General features: G+C 44.5%; 1 protein-coding gene across 3 annotated transcripts in view; it reads left to right on the forward strand.

Moving 5' to 3' along the window:
• The window catches only part of COL26A1 (collagen type XXVI alpha 1 chain), a 236,724-nt gene extending 223,598 nt beyond the window's left edge, over nucleotides 1–13,126 (forward strand). For 2 of the 3 annotated variants that reach the window (XM_070742438.1, XM_070742429.1), the window contains exons 11-14: nucleotides 2,502–2,546; nucleotides 4,629–4,713; nucleotides 6,353–6,517; nucleotides 11,946–12,935. In XM_070742438.1, the coding sequence (XP_070598539.1) occupies nucleotides 2,502–2,546; nucleotides 4,629–4,713; nucleotides 6,353–6,510 (288 nt within the window). In that variant the 3' untranslated portion in view covers nucleotides 6,511–6,517; nucleotides 11,946–12,935. Of the gene's footprint in view, nucleotides 1–2,501; nucleotides 2,547–4,628; nucleotides 4,714–6,352; nucleotides 6,518–11,945 lie in introns of all 3 variants that reach the window. The other variant, XM_070742446.1, reaches the window with a different exon arrangement.
• Nucleotides 13,127–24,527: the final 11,401 nt, after the last annotated feature.

Raw genomic sequence — 24,527 nt, forward strand, 5'->3', positions numbered from 1 at the left:
AAAATAAATAAATAAATAATAAATAAATAAACAGGATTCCTCATTTGTCCCACTGCACAAGATCAGAAGCAGGCCAGCACCCTCTATAGAAGGGGTATCAAACTCAATTTCATTGAGGGCCACATTAGGGTTGTGTTTGGCCTCCGGGGGGGGGGCTCAGTTGGCCAAACCTATTCTTTTGTCCAGCTCCTCTGCATTTGCTGGCTGGGGAATTCTGGGAGTTGAAGTCTAGATATCTTCAAGTTGCCAAGGTTGGGAAATACTGCATTAGAGGAACAACAGAGGGAAACCAAGTAGATTGGTTTTCAAGAAGAAAAAAGATTCTCCCTTTTTTTAAAAATAGCGTCTCCCCATATATTAACTTTCTGCCTCTTTCTTTTGTCACTGGCAAAATCTCTTTCCGTCCTTCGGAGTTTTTCAAGGACAGCCAACGGAGCCAAGTTTCTCCTGGAACGTCCTGTTACTCAAGCCAGCCCTCTGTTTTTAATCCAATGCTTTTGTTTGTGGAGAGCTTGCTTCTTGGGTGGGCCAGGAGATAATTTTAAAGCACACAACTAATGGATAGCGTATTTCAGGAAGAGATCAAAGCCGATGCATATTGTTAATGGATTTCAGATCCCACACTTCTCCCTGGGGTGGTGTTTCAATAAGCCAGGTGTACCTGTGCCGAAGCAGCTGACCGCAACCTCTCTTGGCTCTAGAGGGAGCCTCCTAGATGTTATTGGCAAACCCTATGATGGCTTGCTTGGTTTCATTACTTTTGTAACCCCTATCTTATTCAACAACCAATAGTATTAACTAAGCAACTTAAGGATTTCCTTGAAGAAGATGGAATAGCTTTCTCCAGCCAATGTTGGAGGAACAGCTGATGAAAACATTTCAATAACAATAACAATAATAACAGTTGGAAGGGACCTTGGAGGTCTTCTAGTCCAACCCCCTGCTTAGGCAGGAAACCCTACACTACTTCAGACAAATGGTTATCCAACATCTGCTTAAAAACTTCCAGTGTTGGGGCAATCACAACTTCTGGAGGCAAGCTGTTCCACTGATTAATTGTTCTGACTGTCAGGAGATTTGTCCTTAGCTCTAGGTTGTTTCTCTCCTTGTTTCATTTGTACCCATTGCTTCATGTTTTACCCTCTGGTGTTTTGGAGAATAGGTTGACTCCTTCTTCTTTGTGGCAACCCCTGAGATATTGGAACACTGCTATCATGTCTCCCCTGGTCCTTCTTTTCATTAAACTAGCCATGCCCAGTTCCTGCAACCGTTCTTCATATGTTTTAGCCTCCAGTCCCCTAATCATCTTTGTCGCTCTTCTCTGCACTTTTTCTAGAGTCTCAACATCTTTTTTGCATTGTGGTGACCGAAACTGAATGCAGTATTCCAAGTGTGGCCTTACCAAGGCCTTATAAAGTGGTTCTAACACCTGACGTGATCTTGATTCTATCCCTCTGTTAATGCAGCCTAGAACTGTGATGGCTTTTTTGGCAGCTGCTGCCCACTGCTGGCTCATATTTAAATGTCCACTAGGACTCCAAGATCCCTCTCCCTGTTACTACTGTTGAGCAATATACCACAAAAACTATACCTGTGCATTTTGTTTTTCTTGCCTAAGGACTTCAGGAAGAGACAACATTGGGGGATGAGGAAGGAGGCTAAGATTATTATTATTATTATTATTATTATTATTATTATTATTATTAATTAGATTAGTATGCCGCCCCTCTCCGAAGACTCGGGGCAGCTCACAACAATAATAGAAACAATATAACAGTGAAACAAATCTAATATTAAAAATAAAACCTATATAAAACCCCAGCAATTAAAACCATACAACACATACATACCAAACATAAAATATAAAAGCCTGGGGGAGGATGTCTCAGTTCCCCCATGCCTGGCGATATAGGTGGGTCTTGAGTAATTTGCTCTTGGTTTCATAGCTTGATCTTGAATCATAGCTCATAGCATGTTACCATCCCTCTTTATTTCTGGGAAGACAGTTTCCTTGTTTGTTTTTTGATTGATTGATTGATTAATTGATTGATTGGACTTATATGCCACTCTTCCCCAAAGACTCAGGGCAACTCACAACATATAAAAGCAATACAAAAACAATTCTAAAGCCCAATTATAAAACTGATCTTAAAAAAACCCAAGTCATAAAATCATATAACCCCACTCATTCATATCACAATCATAACTGACAGCTAGAGTAGGATGTTACAGCTCAATGGCCCCAAGCCTGCTGGCAAAGGGGAGTTTTTAAAGCCTTCCGGAAGGCCAGGAAAGTGGGGGCTGTGCGAATCTCCGGGGGGAGTTGGTTCCAGAGGGTCAGAGCTGCCACAGAGAAGGCCCTTCCCCTAGGCCCCCCCAGATGGCATTGCTTGGCTGTTAGGACCTGGAGAAGGCCGACTCTGTGGGACCTGATTGGTCACTGGGATACATGAGGCTGGAGACATCAGTATTATATCAATTTCTGTCTTTTTTTTTTTTAGGGTGAACCTGGTAAGAAAGGTGAAGAAGGAGACAGAGGTGCTGATGTAAGGATGCAATCAACTTTTTCTGAATCGTGTCAACAGTCTCTCCCACTGCTGTGCAACATTTATCTAGCCCTGAGTTCAAAAGGCCATCTCGGGCTCAGAAGCCCATTCTTGAAGTTCATAAAAAGGCCAGCATTTTAAGCCAAAGAAAGCAGGAGAGATTCTTTAATATTGCACATCCTGGAGGGTTTTCCTTGACAAAGTGGCAAAGCAGTGCGTGCTTCTTTGTAAGAAATTAAATCTGACACCGCTGGTGGTAAACGAGGTGACAAGCCACCTAAGACTTGATGGCATTTGATGCACCAAGTTCACTTCCTAAAAACTCTTCTTCACAATTATTGAAAACTCAGACATACCAGTTAATTCATGTACAATAAATTCCCTGATTGTGGAGTTGGCCGCTCGGGGAAGGGCAGTGAAGGGCTGGCCATGGGTGGCACTACCGGCGCACTCCTGGCAACTGGTGCAGTGCGAAGGTCATCATGAGATTGCACTTCTGTGCTTGTGCAGGAAGCAAAACCTTGCACAAGGATGCTCACACCTGCAAGATTTTGCCGATTTTTGGCTATTTCTTTCGTTCTGCGTATGCGTGGAAGCAAAAAAAATTGCCAAAAATCAGTAAAAGTTCCCACGTGAGAGCGTCCTCACATGAGATTTCACTTCGTGACCATGTGCAGAAGCTGAATCTCACACGAGCATACACGTTCACATGTCGGGGATGCAAAGATGCATGTGCATCTCCATTTTCCAAACCGGGACTGCGCACTGGACCGTCCATGCAGCAGCAAGCGAGGAGCAATTCCCACTACCGGTTCTATGGAACCGGTCTGAACCAGCAGGAACCCACCTCTCCTACAGACACTAATTCCTAAGTTCCTGTCCCTGTGGAAGAAATAACTGAATTTGGCGGGGCAAAGTGAATGGCTTCCTGAATATTAATTGAAATTCATTTTGAGTCTTCAGTTGACCTTCTATACCAAACTATTAGATTTGTTCTTACATTGTCTTTGTTATTGTTGTGAGCTGCCCCGAGTCTATGGAGAGGGGCGACATACAAACAAACAAACAAACAAACAAATAAATAAATAAATAAATAAATAAATAAAATAATAATAATAAAAAACCTAGGCAAGGGGCAGCCTGTCCGCTGTCTGTGACTGGCCTGCTGGCTATCTGTGAAAAATGTCCCACTTTTTAAAAAAGTTCTCCTTCCCTGGGGCTGTGGTGGGAGCCTGGAAACTGCAGTCCAGGGGCAGCTGTGCACCTCCTCTGCCCGAGGGAGGCTCAGGACATTAACAATAAGGTGAGCGCTAGGCGATGAGGTCACTGTGGATGACATCATGAGCCCGAGAGAGACGCTTTGGTAGAGCTGAGTGAGCGGCGGCGATTGGGGTCCGGGTGAGCGGAGGAAGTGGCGGCGGTGGAGGAAGGAGAGGAAGAAGGAGAAGCAGCAGCGGCAGCAGAGGGGGGGGGCAGCAGTAGCCGTGGTCCAGGAAGACCCGGCTTCCGAAGCCTCCTATGCGCAGACACACCGTGGACCACCTCCCTGACGAAGTGTTAGTCTGGCCCTCTAAAACCATCCCAATTTCTCATGTGGCCCCATGGCAAAATTAATTCCCCACCCCTGTTCTATATGGTAACTCAGGTAGAGATTCAAAAACTGGTTAGACAGAGTGGAAATTTGCAGGAGTTTGGAAGGTGTAGAGCAGAGGTGGTATTCAGCCAGTTCAGAACAGTTCGGGCGAACTGGTAGTAGCAACCTGCACACAAAAATATACATTATCTACTATATAAACTGTATGTGTATGTACACACGCACGCACACACAGCTCTTCTAAAATTATACACATTCAACCTCATTTACTGCGATAGGAAAAACATGCCCAGAGCTCAAAAGGGAATAAAAGAAAAAAAAAAATTCAATACCCGTAGGAGCCCATCCCTGCAGCCAAGTCCTTAAGAGGTTGAATAAATTACTGAAATACTTCTCATTTGCTTTTTTAAAAATGGAAAATAAGAAATAGGAGTTTAACACAATGCAGAAATTTATTTTCTCTCCCTCACCTTTTCTCTCCTCTGTAGGGTGAAGGGGTCCAACAGTTGCGAGAGGCCTTGAAGATTTTAGCAGAGAGGGTGCTAATTTTAGAACATATGATAGGGATTCATGGTGAGTGCCGGTAAATCTGGCTTTTCTTCAAGGGAACTGTTTGCCTTATCTTGGATGGGCAATGTGAAAGGTAGTTTGCCAAAAGTCCAGTTTAAAGACTTAAAACAAGGGATAGTTTTATTGTTGTCTATTCAGAGGTGCCAACCCCTGGACATTTAATTATATATTCCAGGAAGTGAAGGGCCACAAAAATTTTTACTACCACACTGGGGGCATGGCTTATTTTGTGGGTGTGGTTTGATGACTGGGTAGGTGTGGCTTGCTGGCCATGTGACCAGGTGGGTGTGGCTTGACGATCATGTTACTGGGGGTGGCTTAAAGGTCATGTGAATGACTTAAAGGTGGCCAACTTGACATCACTCACAACATGGGTTTGGCTTAAAAGGGCATTTTTGGAAGGGCCAAAGCCACCCTGAGTTTGCAAGGAGGAGGGTAGCCTATAAATCTAATGAATGAATGAATGAATGAATGAATGAATGAATGAATGAATGAATGAATGAATGAATGTTTGGACTGCTCCCCTTACAGTTTGGCTAAGTATGGCAATACAGCAAGAGCAGCCACATTCATTTATGGCCATGATGGTGAAGTTATGGCACATGTGTCACGGGGTACACAAAGCCATATCAGAGGGCACATGAGACTTTGCCCTGTTTCAGCTCCAGCGCGCATGCGCGTGATCACCAGCTGATTTTCGGCCTTGGGAAAGGTCATTTCACCATCTAGAAGCTGCCCTGAAGCCCTTGAGGCAAAAAAAAATCACCCAATGCACAAACCGGAAGTTCGGAAAATGCCACAATGTTCAGAAACAACACAATGGGCAAAACGGAAGTACGTTTTCCCAACTTCTAGTTTGCCCGTTGTGCAGTTTTTTGCATTCCAGAGGGTTCTGGGAAGCTTTCTGAAGCCCCAGAGAGAAATAAGAACACAATGGGCAAACCGGAAGTACGTTTTCCCAACTTCCAGTTTGCCCGTTGTGCAGTTTTTTGCACTCCAGAGGGTTCTGGGAAGCTTCCTGAAGCCCCAGAGTACAAAAAACAACACAATGGGCAAACCGGAAGTACATTTTCCCGAACTTCCAGTTTGCCCGTTTGGGCATGTTTTTCATCAACCAGGCTTCAGAAAGGCCTGTGCGCATGTATGTGGGGCAGAGCACGAGTGTGTGCGCATGTGTGATGGGGGAGTGAAGGGGTATGGACTCATGCACACATGCTAGCACACCCCCACACACCTCTTTTGGCACGTGAACCAAAAAAGGTTCACCATCACGGGTTTATGGGTTTTTTGAGGGTTCTGTTCTGCCTATTTTCCCCACAACAAAGATACCACAGTGGGATAGTGGTTTGAGAGAGAAGGTCTTCCCCAAAATCACCGAATAGAACTCACTATCTCCCAGTTTCTAGGGCAGTGCTTTGACTGCTGTACGAAACCAGTTCTTGATTATTTGGACAGCAGTTGATTACAGTATTTATAATTTACTGCCATTGATCCGTCTGCCTCTCCGGCGGCCAAGGCTTTCAGACTTTCTCTCTTTCCAGGGAGATGAGGGGGGTCCTCCGTGGCCAGGGCAATTCCCACTCTCCCCTCCCTGTTTTTTTTTTTAAAACAACACCCCCGTCCCGGTTTCCTTTGTTTTCAGATTCTTTGTCTTCCGTTGAACCAGGCTCAGGACAAGATGTGATCCTGGGCGCCCCGCTCCGAGCAAACACGAAAAACAAGCGGCACCATTCGAACCAGATCCTTTCTTCACTTCTGGATGACAGCAGGCCCAGGGCGAAAAGTGACCGGAGGCAATAAAACTTTAGTAAGATCCCTATACTGCTCTCCAGTGGTGGGGGTTCAATATTTTTGACTACCGGTTCTGTGGGCATGGCATGGCTTGGTGGAAAGTCTTAAGCATAAAACGTATCAGGAAAGACTTAATGAACTCAATCTGTATAGTCTGGAGGACAGAAGGGAAAGGGGGGACATGGTCGAAACATTTAAATATGTCAAAGGGTTAAATAAGGTCCAGGAGGGAAGTGTTTTTAATAGGAAAGTGAACACGAGAACAAGGGGGCCCAATCTGAGGTTAGTTGGGGGAAAGATCAGAAGCAACGTGAGAAAATGTTATTTTACTGAAAGAGTAGTAGATGCTTGGAACTAACTTCCAGCAGACGTGGTTGGTAAATCCACAGTAACTGAATAACTGAATGCCTGGGATAAACATATATCCATCCTAAGATAAAATACAAGAAATAGTATAAGGGCAGACTAGATGGACCATGAGGTCTTTTTCTGCGGTCAGGCTTCTATGTTTCTATGGTGGCTGTGGCTTGGTGGTGTCTTGGTGGGAGTGACAGGGAAAGGATACTGTCAGGTCTGCTTCCTTTCAGGATCTAGGAAAGTAAAACTCAGAGTCCATTTGAACTTCAAAGAGCACTTTTATTCGATAAGCAGTGGACGCAACAAAAGCAAAGTAAAGTCTGGGGGAAAAGGCACGTAGAATGCATAATACAAAGATCCCAAATCCCTCCCAGTTGCCCCCCTGTGCCTAAGGACATAGGGATTGGGTGGATGGCGCAGAGGGGCAACTGGGAGGGATTTGGGATGATGCATCTGGTATGCTATGGCCGTTGACCTTAGAGCCAGCAATAAACAAGTCCCTGAGGCATAGCTGAGCCGCGAAGAGGATGGTGGTACTATTCCTCCCTAATAGTTTTCAAACTTCTCAGCAGGGTCCTCCAACACATCTTTCCCCTCCCCAAAAATCCAGTTTCCTCCCCCCTCCCACTGTTTCCATAGAAGCCGATGCAAGCAGGACAATGTGAACAAATGCAGAGACTGATGGATTCTGCAAAATCCCCATTTCTTCCTAATCTGCTGGGACTCAGGAGGCAGAGAATAGATGGGGCAGGGCCAAGGGTGGGCAGGAGACGGTTTCCATCGGCAGAAATGGAGCCGCGTGCACAGCTCCATCACCGCTGGTCATGCATGCGAGATTCGGATTCTGCGCATGTGCACCAGCCGAATCTCGCCACCCCAGCCAGCAGCAACAGCACCCTCTGCTGGGTGGGTCCAGAGAGTGCGGCGCTTGACGAGCTGCTCTCTTGCCTGGAGGATTACTTCCTGCTGGTGGCTCCTGGCCGGGGCTACTTCGGGCCACAACTCTGCGCATGCGCAGGAGCTGAAGGGTGGGTGTGCATGTGCACCCCCCCACCAGAGCATTCCAAAATGGCTGCCCTTTACTGGGCAGGGCCAGTCAGAGGTGGTTGTTCTGTCGGGCTCTCTGGTAGACTCCTCCCAAAAATTCACAGGTACAAATTTCAGACACACACACATTTGAAAATTCAAAACAATGTTCTTTATAATGAAAATTCACTTAAACCAAGCCCTCTTTTGGTATAGCAAAGAGCACTTGTCTCCAAACAAACTGGTAATTTGTACAAGTCCCTTATCAGTTCTGTGATACTTAGCTTGCAGCTGTGAGGCAATTCACAGTCCTTCTTCTTTCACAAAGTGAAACACACTTTGCTCTGGTTTAGTTCCAAAGCGGGGAAAAATCAGCACACAAAAGTCAAAGTCAGTAAAGCAGTCACGAAACACAACGATCAGATAATCCTCCACAATGGCCAAACACACAGGCTGCTATTTATAGCAACCTCACTAATTACCACAGCCCCACCCAACCACAGGTGGCCTCATTTTCTTTGATAATAATCTCTCAGTCGTTGTTGCCTATGCATCGCTCTCCGCATGCGTGGCTGTATCATTAACTCTTGTTCTGAATCCAAGGAGGAGAGAGATAATTGATCTCCTTCTGAGCTGTCTGCCACACTCTCCTCCTCCCTGTCACTCATGTCTTCTTGGTCAGAGGAGCCTTCATCAGCAGATTCCACCAGGGGCAAAACAGGCCTGCAGCATGTGGATGTCTCCCCCACATCCACAGTCCTTGGGGCAGGAGCTGGGCCAGAGCTAACCACAACAGGTGGTATTCACAGGTTTCCTGAACTATTCAAAATTTTCGCTACCAGTTCTCGAGAACTGGTGAGAGTCTGCTGAAACCCACCTCTGCTCCTCTCCCTTTCAGTTATGCAAGGCAATGCAAATGTGTGCAGAAGTGTCACCAGAAGATCCTCTCTTTTATTGGTCTTCCCACTCAGTAATTGCTTTGGTGTACCACCTTGGCTGTGAACAGCGTTTTCCAAAAGAGTAATTATTTGTTGGGAATTTGAGAAAGTTCTAACTCACTCACTTTTCCAGTGGCAAAAAATATCAGAAGGAATTTGGTGATGTTTTCTTTAACTGACAAAAAAATTTATCAAAAGGCATGAGGTTTTGTGAAGTTGTGATTTTTCCCCCCCCCCATCACGTGGCTTTTTTGTGTTACATTTCCATTTTTCACTCTGGGTGTTAGCACAAGAAAAATACTTACACTGGAAAAGTGGATTTGATTGTGAAATCCAATTTGTTTAAATGTCTAAAGTAGATTAACACTCCACGAGTAGGTGCTACTTTTATTTATTATATATCTAAATAATATATGGCTCACCCCCTCAGTTTGAAAATTTCCAGAGCCTCGTACACAGTAATTGAATCCAAGCCGTTTTTGCATTTGATGTTTAAAATGGGGGGGGGGGGGGAGAGAAACATAAGAAGGAAAAGGAAAACTAAGTAATTCAAGCATGAATTAATGTGCCTCAGTTTTTAATATTAATAATGATCCACAAGCGACATTTTTCCTCTTTTGTGCATCACACATAGAAGCAGCCTGGCACCTCGCAGTATGCTCCCTAAAGCAACATGAGAAAATATTATTTGACTGAAAGTGTAGTAGATGCTTGGAACAAACTTCCAGCAGACGTGGCTGGTAAATCCACAGTAACTGAATTTAAACATGCCTGGGATAAACATAGATCCATCGTAAGATAAAAATACAGGAAATAGTATAAGGGCAGACTAGATGGACCATGAGGTCTTTTTCTGCCGTCAGTCTTCTATGTTTCTATGTTTAAATAAGAATTGTGGTGTTTGCAATTGTAATTCTAGCCAGTTAGGATGCATCAGGTTAGGAAATGCTATCATGCAGCAGACCTCAAATAGCTGAGTAAATATAGAGGGGAATAGAACCAAACAGAAGAGAACAACCGAGTTGGAAGGGACCTTGGAGGTCATCTAATCCAACTCCTTGCTCAAGCAGGAGATCCTTGGCGAACTTCTTCTTAAAAACATCCAGTAATGGAGCACCCACAACTTATGAAGTATCCAGAAGCGTTTAACTATCTTCTGTGCAAAAGCTGCCATTTTGTTATACTTATTCTGGAATATTACTATTATAATAGTATAGTACAGTGATGGCGAACCTTTTTTTCCTCGGGTGCCAAAAAAGCATGGGCACGCACCATCGAGTGCCCACACCCATAATTCAATACCTGGGGAGGGCAAAAACAGCTTCCCTTGCCCCCCCGAGGCCCTCTGGAGGCCGGAAACAGCCCGTTTCTCAACTTCTGGTGGGCCCAGTAGGCTCATGTTTTGCCCTCCCCAGGCTGCAAAGGCTTCCCTGGAGCCAGGGAAGGGTAAAAACGCCCTCCCCCATCACCCCGGAGGCTCTCCGGAAGCCAAAAACGCCCTCCCAGAGCCTCTGCATGAGCCAAAAATCAGCTGGCCGGCACAGACATGCACGTTGGTGCTGAGCTAGGGCAATGGCTTGTGTGCCAGTAGATATGGCTCCACATGCCACCTGTGGCACCCATGCCATAGGTTCGCCATCACTGGTATACTATATAATATTACTATTATACTATTACTACAGTGATCCCTCGATTTTCATGGGGGTTGCATTCCCAGACTGCCTGTGAAAGTTGAATTTCCATAAAGTAGAGATGCGGAAGTAAAAACGCCATTTTGGCTATGGACAGCCAAAAACTACCCCCCGCGCACCCTTTTCCAAGGCTGCGCAAGGAGCCGGGCTTGAAGTTGGGGGCGGGGAGCGACGAAAGTGCGGAGACCGGCAAAGATTGTTTTGAATGTCGGCCGCCCCCCCACCCCCCCAGCACCTCCGGCCCCCTCGACGCTACCCCCCCGCCCCGCCCGCTCCGCCCCTCTCACCAGCTTTCTTGGGGCACGGGTCCTCCTGCAGAAGCACTGGCGGCTATGGGTTCTTATCTTCCTCATTCGGCCGCTCGCGGCTCTGAGCACTTTCAGAATGCCTGCCTCGCCCCTCTTGCAGTCCCTTAGCTGAGAGCACTTTCGTCCCAGCTGTCGGCGAGGGGGCTGCAGGAGAGGTGGGGCAGGCGTTCTCACAGAGAGAGAGCAACAGACAGACAGAGATAGAAAGGAGAGAGAGAGAGCAAGAGGGGGGAGAGTGGAAGGTAGAGAGAGAGAGAGAAATGATAGAAAAAAGGGGAGAAAAAAAGAGAAATGAGAAAATGATTGAAGCAGAGAATGACAGGAAAGAGAGAGAAAGAGAGAGAGAAGTGACTCTTGGTGATGACGTATGACGTCATCGAGTGGGAAAAACCGTGGTATAGAAAAAAAACCATGGAATATTTTTTAATTAATATTTTTTGAAAAACCGTGGTATAGCCGTTTCGCGAAGTTTGAAGCCACGAAAATCGAGGGATCACTGTATTACTATTGCTATTACTAATAGCATAGCAGCATTGTTTTCAGTAGTGATTTGAAAACAACAAAATGGTGGACGTAATATGACTCAAGCCCACCCTTAAGGGCGTGGCTTAGAATGTGATATTTCATCTGCCATCTTGCTGATTTTGACACACTTCCATAGCCAGCAGATGCCTCTGCTCTGTATTGATGAAGGAAAATTTCTGAGACAACGAGACAAGGCTGGCACCACATGCGCCTCAGGGAATCTACTTATAGTAGAAAATCCACCTGGCATCCATTCAATAATTTGTTAATTGAAATCCTTTCATCATCCAAACCTTTCCAGGATTCCCTTTGGGGTAGATTTCTGCATAGTGGTTTGTTTTTTGCTTGTTTTAAATCTGTAAGGCAGGGGTGTAGATCTTTTTGTAAGTCGAGAACTGTGTGATAAATTGCCTATTTAATGGAGGAAAAGTCAAGCTTGGGTGGGTTTACATTAAGTTAAAATTAAATAGAGTTAAAAATATTAAATATTACATGACAGGAAAGTAAAGACATGAAATTGAATTGGTTCCTCCTATGACAGTAACAACGGGAGTCCCAAAGTTAACAGAAAATATTAATGCATCCCTTTTCATTGGTAGGTACAACAGCGAAGACTTGAAAAAAAAACCCCTCTGTTTACTCCTGTTGGGAAGTCCTGCAGGCCAGGAGGATGGAGCCATGTCCAACTGGAATCCCTTCCTTGAACTTTCCACGATTCTTTAAAAAATATTCTTCACATTTTACATACATACTATTTTTGTTCTTGTTTTGGGGCCCATCTCAGGTGATTACATAAACTTCCAATCCCAAGAAGTCTCATGGGATAGACACCAACATTTGTAGAGATGTTTGTAACAATCGCTGTTGTAACCTGTCTGCCATGGAGCCAGTACTGCAATCTAGAACATTCTGGGAATAACATTCTAGAACCGATCCATGAAGAGCGCGGAATGTGTTTATTGGCCCTGCCATTGCTTTGAATGAACGGACTGCAGAAAACAAGCCAAGTTCATATTGCAAGGGAGGGGGGGAGAACTAATAGAAGTCAATTGTAGTTCATGATCACTTCAAGACTGTTCCCGATCTAATTGTAGAACTCCCACCAAGCGTTCAAGAAACCTCAGTTACACAGTTGAGCTCAGTCTAAAAAGCATCGTTCTATATAAATCTTCCTGTTATCTAGATTTGTAGTGCCTAGCCAAACTTGACTGACCATGAGAAACTAAACAGAATTGGTGAACATGTAGATTGGAGATCACCAGAAAATCTGAGAGCTATAGGTTGAGAAGTCAAACAAACAACTGAGAAGAATGCCACCTCCTTAAATACTGTTGCCACAAATATTATATGGATATAGCTCATATAGCCACAGAGCCAAGCGCTAGGGAATATACATACTTTCCTTTAATTCTCCCCCATATCCAACTAGATTTTTGAGTAGTAATTATGATGTTATAATCCAAAATTAAGGTCTCCTTTTGCAAGAGTTTACTATTTGTGGTTCTGCTGTGGCTAATATCTTACCTGTATGGTTTTTTTTAAAGATTCCTTCCTTATTTCACTTTTTATTAAAGTTCATTTGGACCTGTTTTTGATATATATTTTGATAATGCTCCTAAAGGAATGAAATTTCATAGGCAAAGTGTGGAGAATTGCCTCATCCATTTGATTTTAGATGTCAATGGCAGAGACAAGAGTAGTGTGGTATTCCTAGCATGTAAGGGGAAAAAATGAAGTGTCTTATGGCATCTTAAATATTAATAAATTTATTATCACATATGGTTCTGTATATCTCAGTCTGCTTCATTAGATGTGATCAGATTGTGATGAACAAAAGATTATATAATAGATTTTTGAAAACTTGCTACTAGACATTTTTGGCTTGTTTGTTACAAAAGACTAACATCATATCCACCCTTCTAGATTTGAAATATGCTGATTTTTTCCCCTCTCTGTCTACTAGGCTTTCCAGAATTTAAGTAGAATTCACATAAAGTCTTGCAGCCATACAAATGGTCTGCTAACTGTATAGAGGATGTACCTTAGTTCATTTACCGAAATTGAAATTCTTGCAACATAACCCAGTGCAGCTTATTAGATTTTTAAAATGTGTTTATTAACCTACAACTTGTTATAAGTTTGTCTTAGAGCATTAGAAGGGCCTCTTTTAATTAACAAGGATGAAAATTAAAGCATACTTGATCTTCTTTTAAATGCTACTTTGTTTAAGGTACATTGTCATGGAAAGTGAGAAAGAAAATAATCTTTATAAATGTAGCTGAAGGCTGTTTCAAGGTACTGTCTCTATGGTCTCTTTACTGAATCTTATTTAATATTTGAAAGCTATTAAAATTACATTTCTTTCACTTTCTCACAAGGGCCCTGATCTCGAAGGTTAGGAAAACATAATGTGAAGGCGTCTAATGAATCATTTATTCCTCTGTTATTTAGCTGTAAACCAAAAGAGGCTAAACAGCTAGAAATGATTTAGGTTTTATAATTTGATTACAGATCATGTACAATTTGTACATCTATAGTTTCTGATAATCAGCGGTCTTCTTGTATGTTACAAAATGAAATCATTTTGATAGGATCTACATTGCTCAACTGTACCATTTTGTTGCTTTTTGATTGCAAAATGAGATTATGGATACCTAAAAGCTACATATTGCAAGTTCCTGAATGATAATGGCTAGGGGTAATTTGCAGAAACATGGCAGACGGAAGCCAAGTACGTAAATCTTATTCAGGATTATTTCCTTTTATCCTTTTATCTAGGTCTTAAGCATAAAACGTATCAGGAAAGACTTAATGAACGCAATCTGTATAGTCTGGAGGACAGAAGGAAAAGGGGGGACATGATCGAAACATTTAAATATGTTAAAGGGTTAAATAAAGTCCAGGAGGTGTTCTGTCTGGGTCCCCCCCAGACGCCAACACCAACTAAAAAGAGTATCCAGACACACTGGTAAAAAGCAAAGGCAGTTTATATATTTGAAAGCAAACACAGGTAACAAAAACTGTTCTTACAGACAAGAACGTTATGAAGCTTCCTAGAGGTTTCACGACGGCCAGGCAATAAAACAGGATTCTTGCTGGCAAAAACAACACTGGAGGTAATAAAACCCACGCCTCCCCCAAATCTTCAGCCTTCGAAGCCACAAGCCAGGATCAGAGACGCCAAGAATCGAAGCAAGGTCACAGGACTCCCAATTGATAACTCTCCACAATATAGTAAGGGCGGGCCAAACCCAGCTGTTACCAATTCAGGGATGGAAATACCTTGCTAATTGGCCCCTTCTTTGGGCTGCCCGTCTCTGCCTCATATCTATGATAGCCTGGGCGTCTTCATCTAATGAATCCAGGCTACTCGCTGGGGAGAGACCCCCCCCGGGGGTCTCAGGCTGCTCTCCCTCCTCCTCTTCCTCTTCTGCCTGGTCCTCCCCCTCCTGTTCATCGTCCTCCCCCTCTGAGCATGGATCCGGCAGAGTTCCAGCCGTTCCCTGAGGAGCCTCAGGCTGAATCACAACAGGAGGGAAGTGTTTTTAATAGGAAAGTGAACACAAGAACAAGGGGACACAATCTGAAGTTAGTTGGGGGAAAGATCAAAAGCAACGTGAGAAAATATTATTTCACTGAAAGAGTAGTAGATCCTTGGAACAAACTTCCAGCAGACGTGGTTGGGAAATCCACAGTAACTGAATTTAAACATGCCTGGGATAAACATATATCCATTGTAAGATGAAATAGTATAAGAGCAGACTAGATGGACCATGAGGTCTTTTTCTGCCGTCAGTCTTCTATGTTTCTATGTTTCTATCCCCAATGCTGTGAAGGAGGCATTGCAAGCTGTTTTGCATGGCAACGCTTGCTTTGGGAGAAGAAGATGGGTGGGCCGGATGAGGAACAACGGCTGGAAGCTGACCAAGGAGAGATTCAACCTGGAAATAAGGAAGAACTTCCTGACGGTCAGAACAATCAACCAGTGGAACAACCTACCAGCGGACGTTGTGAACTCCAATACTCTGGACATTTTAAAGAGGAAATTGGACTGCCATTTGGCTGGGATGCTATAGGGTTCCTGCTTAGGCATGGTCCCTTCCAACTCTAACAATAAATAAATAAATTAAATAAATAAATAAATTTAGTAAAGGGTTCTCTGCCCGGGTGCTGGGTGGGCGTAGCAACCAAGGCATTGAAATGCTGGAAAAAGTACAGAAGAGAGCAACCAGAATGATAAAAGGACTGGAAACCAAAACATACAAGCAAAGGAACTCGGCATGGATAGTCTAATGAAGAGAAGGTCCAGGGGGGACATGATAGCAGTCTTCAAATACTTGAGGGGCTGCCACAATGTGGAGAGGGTCACACTGTTTCCAAAGCACCAGAGGGCCAGACAAGGAGCAACAGATGGAAGCTGACCAAGGACAGATTCAACCTAGAAATAAGGAAGAACTTTCTGATGGTGAGAGCGATCAACTGGTGGAGTGGCCTGCCTGTGGAGGTTGTGAACGCCCCAACACTGGAGACCTTCAAGAAGAGACTAGACTGCCATATGTCTGTGATGGTATAGGGCAGTGGTGGGCAAAGTTGGCTTTTCTATGACTTCTGGACTTCAATTCCCAGAATTCCTGAGCCAATCATGCTAGCTCAAGAATTCTGGGAGTCCACATATCATAGAAGAGCCAACTTTGCTTGGTATAGGGTCTCCTGCACCAGCAGGATGTTGGACTAGAAGACCCACAGGGTCCCTTCCAACACAAACTATAAACAATGGTGGCCTCCTGGACCATGCGTTTTTGCTCTCCTTGGTCTCCAGAGGCTTCCCTTGATCCTCTGGGAGGGCACAAATGCCACCTCCAGGCTCTGGAACATCCACCAGGCCCATTTTTCACCCTCCCCAAGCCTCCGTGCGCCACCCTGCATTCAAAATGGGCTGTGCATAGGTAGGGTGGGCGAGGACACCCGAGAGTGGGATTTGGGGGTTCTCTGAACTGCATAGAATCTTAGCTGGAGGTTCTCCTGAACCCCTGCGAACCCCCAGCAGCCCACCCCTGGCAGAAGAATTACAGTATTTAGGACTGGAACAGTTAAAGATGAATTTAATCTGCTGGGGATGAAACCAAGATGTAAAGATACATCCTTCAGCAAAGCATCTTTGTTCCATGGTTAGTGAGGCCTGAGGATAAGCCCTTGGAAGCACCCCATAATCCAGGGGTGGATTCCTATTACATAGAAACATAGAAACATAGAAGACTGACGGCAGAAAAAGACCCCATGGTCCATCTAGTCTGCCCTTTTACTATTTCCTGTATTTTATCTTACAATGGATATATGTTTATCCCAGGCATGTTTAAATTCGGTTACTGTGGATTTACCAACCACGTCTGCTGGAAGTTTGTTCCAAGGATCTACTACTCTTTCAGTAAAATAATACTTTCTCATGTTGTCTTTGATCTTTCCCCCAACTAACTTCAGATTGTGTCCCCTTGTTCTTGTGTTCACTTTCCTGTTAAAAACACTTCCCTCCTGAACCCTATTTAACCCTTTAACATATTTAAATGTTTCGATCATGTCCCCCCTTTTCCTTCTGTCTTCCAGACTATACAGATTGAGTTCATTAAGTCTTTCCTGATACGTTTTATACTTCAGACCTTCCACCATTCTTGTAGCCCGTCTTTGGACCCGTTCAATTACTGCGGTTACCAGTAGCAGCATCGGTTAGCCCAGTGTTTCCCAACCTTGGCAACTTGGAGATATCTGGACTTCAACTCCCAGAATTCCCCAGCCAGAATTCCCCAGCATGTTTTTACTTCTGCACATGCACAGGAAGCAAAATCTTGCGATGGGATGCACATGCGAGATTTCAATGATCAAATGATCCCCAGCCTGTAAGGGAGGTGAATCAAAGAATGCAAAAGTTGCTATCAAGAGTCTGCAAACCCACTTTAAACAGGCATTTGAATTTGACCAATTAGTTAAGACAGTGTGTACCATATAAAGATATATGTGAAATATTAAACCTATCTATTTCATTTATAGCCATGCACTGTGGACATTTGAGAATGTCCCAGCTTCTTTTGATACCTTACTCATTTATCTTGCTCTTTTCCTAATGGAGGATGCCAAAATGAATAAAGTTTTGGTCAGAACTTCTGAACTTCATGGATATATTAAGCGGTAAAACGGTGTATCCAGGCCAGCAGCTGGATTTCAGACAAGCTACTTTAAAGATGAGTAGAAGGCGAATTTCATAGTCTTGCCACTTCCTCTTGTGGGCTCTCTCAGAAATGGTTTTACCAGTGTTACTTGCTGCAAATTTTGCTTTAATTTTTACTTTTGATGTGGTAACTACTTAAGGGAATGGAAATAGGATTTGGAACTTTTCTTTGGCCCAAATATTTCTAGATGCAGATCCTAAACTGAGTACCCAGGGGTCATCTACCTACACTTTCTCTGCAGCTTTGTATTATTACTGTTCAGGTTCATACATGTTTATTGAATTGCATCTACTTCTCTTCTTGTATACTATAGGTTTCTATATGGAATGTTTTGTATTCTCCTTTTGGGGTGTCCCCCCCCCTCTACAGAATAGTGGGGGCAATATTAAAGAACCCACAGATACAAAAGACATACTTATTTAATGCACTGAACAATAAAACATTTTGTATGTGAAAACAATCTCTTGTCTTTAAAATTGACTTTCTGCCTACATTTGGCAACCTAAAATGAAATTGGACAAGTGTGTGGGGACATTACTTCTGCTTTTGGGAATTATCTTACTTCAAATAATTGACTCTTTCCACACACACACACACACACACACACACACACACACACACAAATCTGCAAAGTGGATTTAAATGGCTCAGAATAAGGTCAGGATGGAGATTTCTCTCTCATTCATACATATTGTTTGCCGGACTTGTGAGATTCAAGGAATCCTAGCATCTAAGAATGTAGTCCTGGAGTAAAAACTGTGTTTTGGACATTATAACTGGTTGACTAAAATCTCATTGATTAAATCTAATACTTGGGATGATGTGAAGCAATCATTTGGAAGAAGTTGCCAATACCTTTTACCTAAGGTGCAAAGCATGCTTCAAATATATATTTATTAGATGTATATTCCCTCCCCACTCTGTTGAATATTAAGTGTATTGCCTCAGAGTATTGCCATGTAAACTGTCTCTAGGCAGACTATGTAAATAGGTTGCGCCTGATTGGCTGCGGCGCTGACAGCTCGCGTTTGAGCGGGAACTTTGTGTATAAATAGAGCCGGTTTTGCCGGCTCCAGCTGAGACGCGTTCCAGCTGGTAGTCACTTCTAAAGAGCTGAGAAATAAAGCGAACCGTCTCTTTACGTGCTGTCTCGAGTCACTTCACCTGGCGACGACGGAAGAACGAGCCTGCGCCTGCCGCAATGGATCCCTTGCCGGTCGGGAGAGCTCCAGACTACTTCAACCCGGAGAAGACAACATGGGACGCTTATCTAGCGAAGTTCGAAGTGTTCCTCGAGGCTGCGGGCATGAGAAACGCCGATGCCGATCGGAAGAGAGCAATCTTCTTAAACTACTGCGGCACTGAAATGTTCGATCTCGCCCAGACGTTGACCGACCCTACTCCGGTGAATTCCATTTCCTGGGACTCCCTGAAGACTAAGCTCTCCGACCATTTCAAACCGACAAAGCCGCCGATCGTCTACCGCCACCAGTTCTCCAGAATGGGACAACTTGAGGGAGAATCTATCAACCAATACGCGACGCGCCTCAGAGCCGTGCTGTCAAAGTGCCGGTTTGAAAACCCGGAAGCGCGCTTAATTGACGCCCTCATCTTCGGGATGAAAAACTCTACGGTGAGAAACAAGCTCCTGACCGAAGAGGAGCCTTCACTTCAAAACGTAATAAAACTCGCCCAGACAGCTGAAGTCGCTGAAGCAGCTGCTCGAGAACTCAAGCAAAACGATAAACAGGAAGTCGTGGCTCACATCTATTCGCCTCCTCAACAAGCCAACTCTCCTTCCGAAGCAATTACACCTCCACACCCCGAAGACGACTGCTTCCTAATTCGACAAGACCACCTCCAAGCGTCGAGACCTCCACGTCAAATTCTTCCCTGTTCCGGGTGCCGCGGCAACCATCCCCGCCATCAATGCCCCTTCCGGGACGCCGATTGCCGCCGTTGCGGCCGCCGTGGGCACATTGCGGCCGCTTGCAGAGCCCCAACTCCTGAGGACACCTTCTCCTCTACAAGGGCTGCCAGATTCAACAACCAAACCCGAGGGAATAGAGGCTTCCGTTCCTTCGGCCGAAACAAGCACTCAAACTATAACCGCGACTACATAAGAGGTACTCAAAACATCACTATTAATACGGTAACAACCAACAAAACAAAAATTAACATTTCTTTGCTGTTAAATGCTAAACCATGCCAGATGGAACTGGACACTGGTTCTCGTTATAGCATTATGCCTTGGACAAAGGTTAAACTGTATATGCCTCATGTTAACAAACATAACTTAATGCATTCTGATTTACGTATTAAGGATTTTCAAGGGCAATTAATTCCTGTTTTAGGCATTGTAAATGTACCAATTGTATACAAATGTTTTAAGGGTGACCTCCCATTACTAATTGTGTCAGGGCAAACTCATTCCCTTTTAGGCTTAGATTGGATGGACCCATTGGGAATAGGGATTTCTGGAATCCACACAATTACACATTCTGACAATCCGGATTTTGTCAAGGAATTTCCAAATGTATTCAGTCCAACTCTAGGGACTTATAAAGGGCCACCTATATCTTTCTCACTAGACCCTAAGGTGCCTCCAATCCGGCTCAAAGCGCGGAGAGTCCCTCTACCTCTGTTACCCAAACTAGATATTGAGTTAGACAAACTCATCCATCAGGGTATTCTAGTGCCAATTGATCAAGCGGCCTGGGAAACACCAATTGTCACTCCCCTCAAACCAGATGGCTCGTTACGTGTGTGCGCAGATTACAAGTCAACCCTGAACAGAGCCTTACAACACCACCCATACCCCATACCTGTTGTACAACACTTACTGCATTCCTTGGGGGAGGGGAAGGTGTTTGCAAAGATTGACCTGGCCCAGGCTTATCTACAGCTTCCCGTAGACGAACCTACATCATATTTCCAAACCATTGTCACCCATAGGGGAGCGTTCCGATGCACACGATTGCAATTTGGGGTTAGTGTAGCCCCGGGGATATTCCAGAGTTTGATGGAACGCCTCCTCACTGGAATAGGAGGAACTATACCATACTTTGATGACATTTTAATTTCTGGGAAGGATCAGGCCCAATTAAATGCTAGAATAAGACAAGTTCTAACTAGGCTACAGGACAAAGGCCTTAGGGTTAAACCAGGGAAATGTGTATGGGGAACCAGCAGTGTTAATTTTCTGGGATACACTATTGATGGCGAAGGGATTCATCCCACTAGCGAGAAAGTTTGGGCAATACAAAACGCTCCCGAGCCAAAAACTAAGTCTGAATTACAAGCTTTTTTGGGATTACTTAATTTTTACTCTGTTTTTTTGAGGCAGAAGGCCACAGCAGCGGAATCCCTCCACCGGCTGCTTCAGAAGGAAGTTCCCTGGCAATGGGGGAAAACTGAGAGTGAAGCATTTACCCGAATAAAAAGTCTATTAACGTCCAAAAGCGTAGTGGTACAGTACAGTTCATTACTTCCCCTACGTCTTACGTGCGATGCTTCCCCTTACGGGGTGGGTAGTGTACTGGCTCATGTACTGCCTAACGGTACAGAGGCCCCTATCGCATTTTTCTCCAGGACCCTGTCTAGCACAGAAAGGAACTACAGTCAGCTAGACAAGGAGGCGTTAGCATTAGTCTCAGGAGTAAAGAAATTCCACAATTACATTTTTGGTCGAAAATTCCAATTAGTAACAGATCACAAACCCTTGTTAGGCCTTCTAGCCCCAGACAGACCAACTCCACCTTTTATGTCCCCCCGCTTACTAAGGTGGGGAATATTCTTGGCAGGATATCAATATGAACTAATTCATAAGGGAGGAACAACCATCAACCATGCGGATGGCCTTAGCAGATGCCCCATTCCCGACTTAGTAGAGGATCCTGCCCCATCCGCTGATGTCTTATTAATAGAGTTGGCTGATAACCCAATGACTACTGCCAAGGAGGTAGCCGAACACACAGCTAAAGACCCCATTCTCATTAAAGTTGTGAATTGTGTTCTCAAAGGGTGGAATAATGAAAACTTGGGGACAGACTTGTCAGAATTTAAAAGTAAAAGGTTAGAACTCTCTGTTGTTAAGGGTTGCCTGTTATGGGGCGACCGGGTTGTAATTCCTGAAACTCTGCAATCTAAGGTTTTAACCATGCTACATGTGGGCCATCCAGGCATCGTGAGGATGAAGGGGTTAGCAAGGGGCCATTTCTGGTGGCCAGGGCTTGATGGCCACATTGAGAGTTGGGTGTCAAAGTGTGACCCTTGCCAGGAGTCACGGCCTAAACCCCCAAAAACAACCCCTATGGACTGGGAGCCACCCCAGGGCCCGTGGTCTAGGCTGCATATAGATTTTGCTGGTCCCATTGATTCTAAATATTTTCTAATCGTTGTAGACGCATATTCTAAGTGGGTCGAAATAATATTAATGCATAATATCACCACATGCTCTACTATTAAAGCGTTACGCCACCTTTTTGCCACGCATGGCTACCCAGATGTGTTGGTTTCCGACAATGGGCCCCAACTGACAGCCAGACAGTTTGAACTCTTCCTGGATCAGTTAGGGGTAAGGCATGCCCTCATTTCTCCTTTTTCGCCATGGGCGAACGGATTGGCAGAGAGATACGTAAGAGTGGCCAAGGAAGCATTGAGGAGGGCTGGCCCTGGGGAGGTGCAAGAGCACCTTGATGAATTTTTATTGGCACAACATATGACTCCAAATTCAAGAACAAATAGAAGCCCAGCAGAGGTTTTAATGGGCAGGAAGCTCAGATCAACCTTGGACAGATTAAATCCTGTGTATTGTACAAAGAATTATGTAAATAATAATGTTGATAATGTTGAGAGGAATATGTATATGGGGCAATGTGTATTCGCAAGGAATTTTGATGGGGGCCCAAAGTGGGTTAAGGGCACTGTTATTCAACAAAAAGCACCAAAAACTTATTTGATTTCTTTGAACGATGGCCGAGTATGGACTAGGCACATCGATCATTTGAGAAGGTGCCAAGAAACTGGGGCAAATGCTACCGTTAACCCGCTGATTGCACACGCAGGCCCACCGATGGGAAACAACGCAACGCCAACATGGACAGACTTAAATCTGGACTCACCCATCCGAAGCCGCTCGGCCAGCCTCCCGGAATCATCCTCGTCAACGGAGGTCGGAGATGTGCCAGCCCACTCAACTCTGGGCCTCGGAGTGCAACCAGGGCCTTCGGAGTCCAGAGGAGGTACTAGCGAATCGACCTCCTTCCATGCCTGCGACGAAGGACTAACTGAATTGCGCAGATCCACAAGAAACACCCAAAGACCTCACCGATTGGATGAATATGTCACATGGCTTTCTGTATAATCTGTATGGTTTTTTTGTCTAGGAGGGGAGGGGTGTTGAATATTAAGTGTATTGCCTCAGAGTATTGCCATGTAAACTGTCTCTAGGCAGACTATGTAAATAGGTTGCGCCTGATTGGCTGCGGCGCTGACAGCTCGCGTTTGAGCGGGAACTTTGTGTATAAATAGAGCCGGTTTTGCCGGCTCCAGCTGAGACGCGTTCCAGCTGGTAGTCACTTCTAAAGAGCTGAGAAATAAAGCGAACCGTCTCTTTACGTGCTGTCTCGAGTCACTTCACACTCCATGTCGCAAGTTTTATTATTGGCAGGAGGAGAATTTGGGGTCAAAGTTTAGAGTTCCATTCAGGAAGATATCCTCCAAAAAGAGCTGACTACCTGTTAAGTGTGCTTCCATTCAAAGTCCAAGAAAGACCCCAACTCCATTTGATAGAGAAGAGTAGTGATGGGCGAACTGAACCTGCATAATTCGGGTCCGTACCGAATTTTGCGGTGTTCGGTATGCCGAACATGAACCCAAAATTTTTCCAAAGTTCGGGTAATGTTTGGGGTCGTGTTCGGCGTTCGGAGCCTTAACGTCACTGGCAGGTTGCTAAGGACGCCAAGATGATCACTTCCTGGATTCCATGGAATCCAGGAAGTGATCACCTTGGCGTCCTTAGCAACCTGCTGGTGATGTCAAAGCCCCATCCCCGGAATCTCTTCATGGGAGAGATTCCCCATTTGTGTTCGAGTTCGGGTCTGGTTCAGGTTCGGCTGAATTTTGTGTAAAATTTGGCCGAACTTGCCGAACGCGAACACCGTTGGGTTCACCCATCACTAGAGAAGAGTACTTTTACTAGACAAAAAGTGATAGCATCCCAATGAAAGCAAGTTCTGGGGCAAAAGGTGAGCAAGATGCGTATACAAAGACACTCCCAACCCTCTTCTGGACCATCTATCCAATCCCAATGTCTCAAGATATCAGGTGGATGCGCCAGCCGTTTGATCTTCCATATCTGGGCTGCTGAAGCTGTTGACCTTGAACAGGCTGTGAACAAGTCCTTGATGCCTGGCTGTACCAGGCAGACAATGGTGAGAAAATTCATCCCTAGCAATATTTGCAAATTCAAACAGGGCACTCACTAGTACGCTTCCCCGCTCCCAAATAACTGACCTCTCCCTCCTCTGTTATTATGACTGCCGAGCAGTGATGGGCTACCAAAATTTGTACTGCCACACTGTGGGCATGGCTTATTTTGTGGGTGTAGCTTGATAGTCATGTGACTGGGAAGGAGTGGCTTGCTGGCCATGTGTCCAGGTGGGAGTGGCTTACTGACCAAGATAAGTTTGCTTGGACTCTTTTTCAGTTGATTAACTCTCATTATTTGAATAGCCACAAAAAGAGCAAATGATAGACAGCATTATTTGTTGAGGAGCACAGAAACATTTTAAGGTTTTGTACTGAACTCCTGATAACAGATTAGGCAAGTAGCTCAATTTTCTTGAATTGCTATAAAAGTTCAGTTCTAGATAAAATGATTAAAGCATTTATGGGTAAAAACATACTACTTAATTATTTCCTATTTTAAAAGTAATTAAGGATCGTACTAAGGTACTA

The sequence above is a fragment of the Erythrolamprus reginae genome, chromosome 1 (assembly GCF_031021105.1).
Source record: "Erythrolamprus reginae isolate rEryReg1 chromosome 1, rEryReg1.hap1, whole genome shotgun sequence".
Lineage (NCBI taxonomy): Eukaryota > Metazoa > Chordata > Lepidosauria > Squamata > Dipsadidae > Erythrolamprus > Erythrolamprus reginae.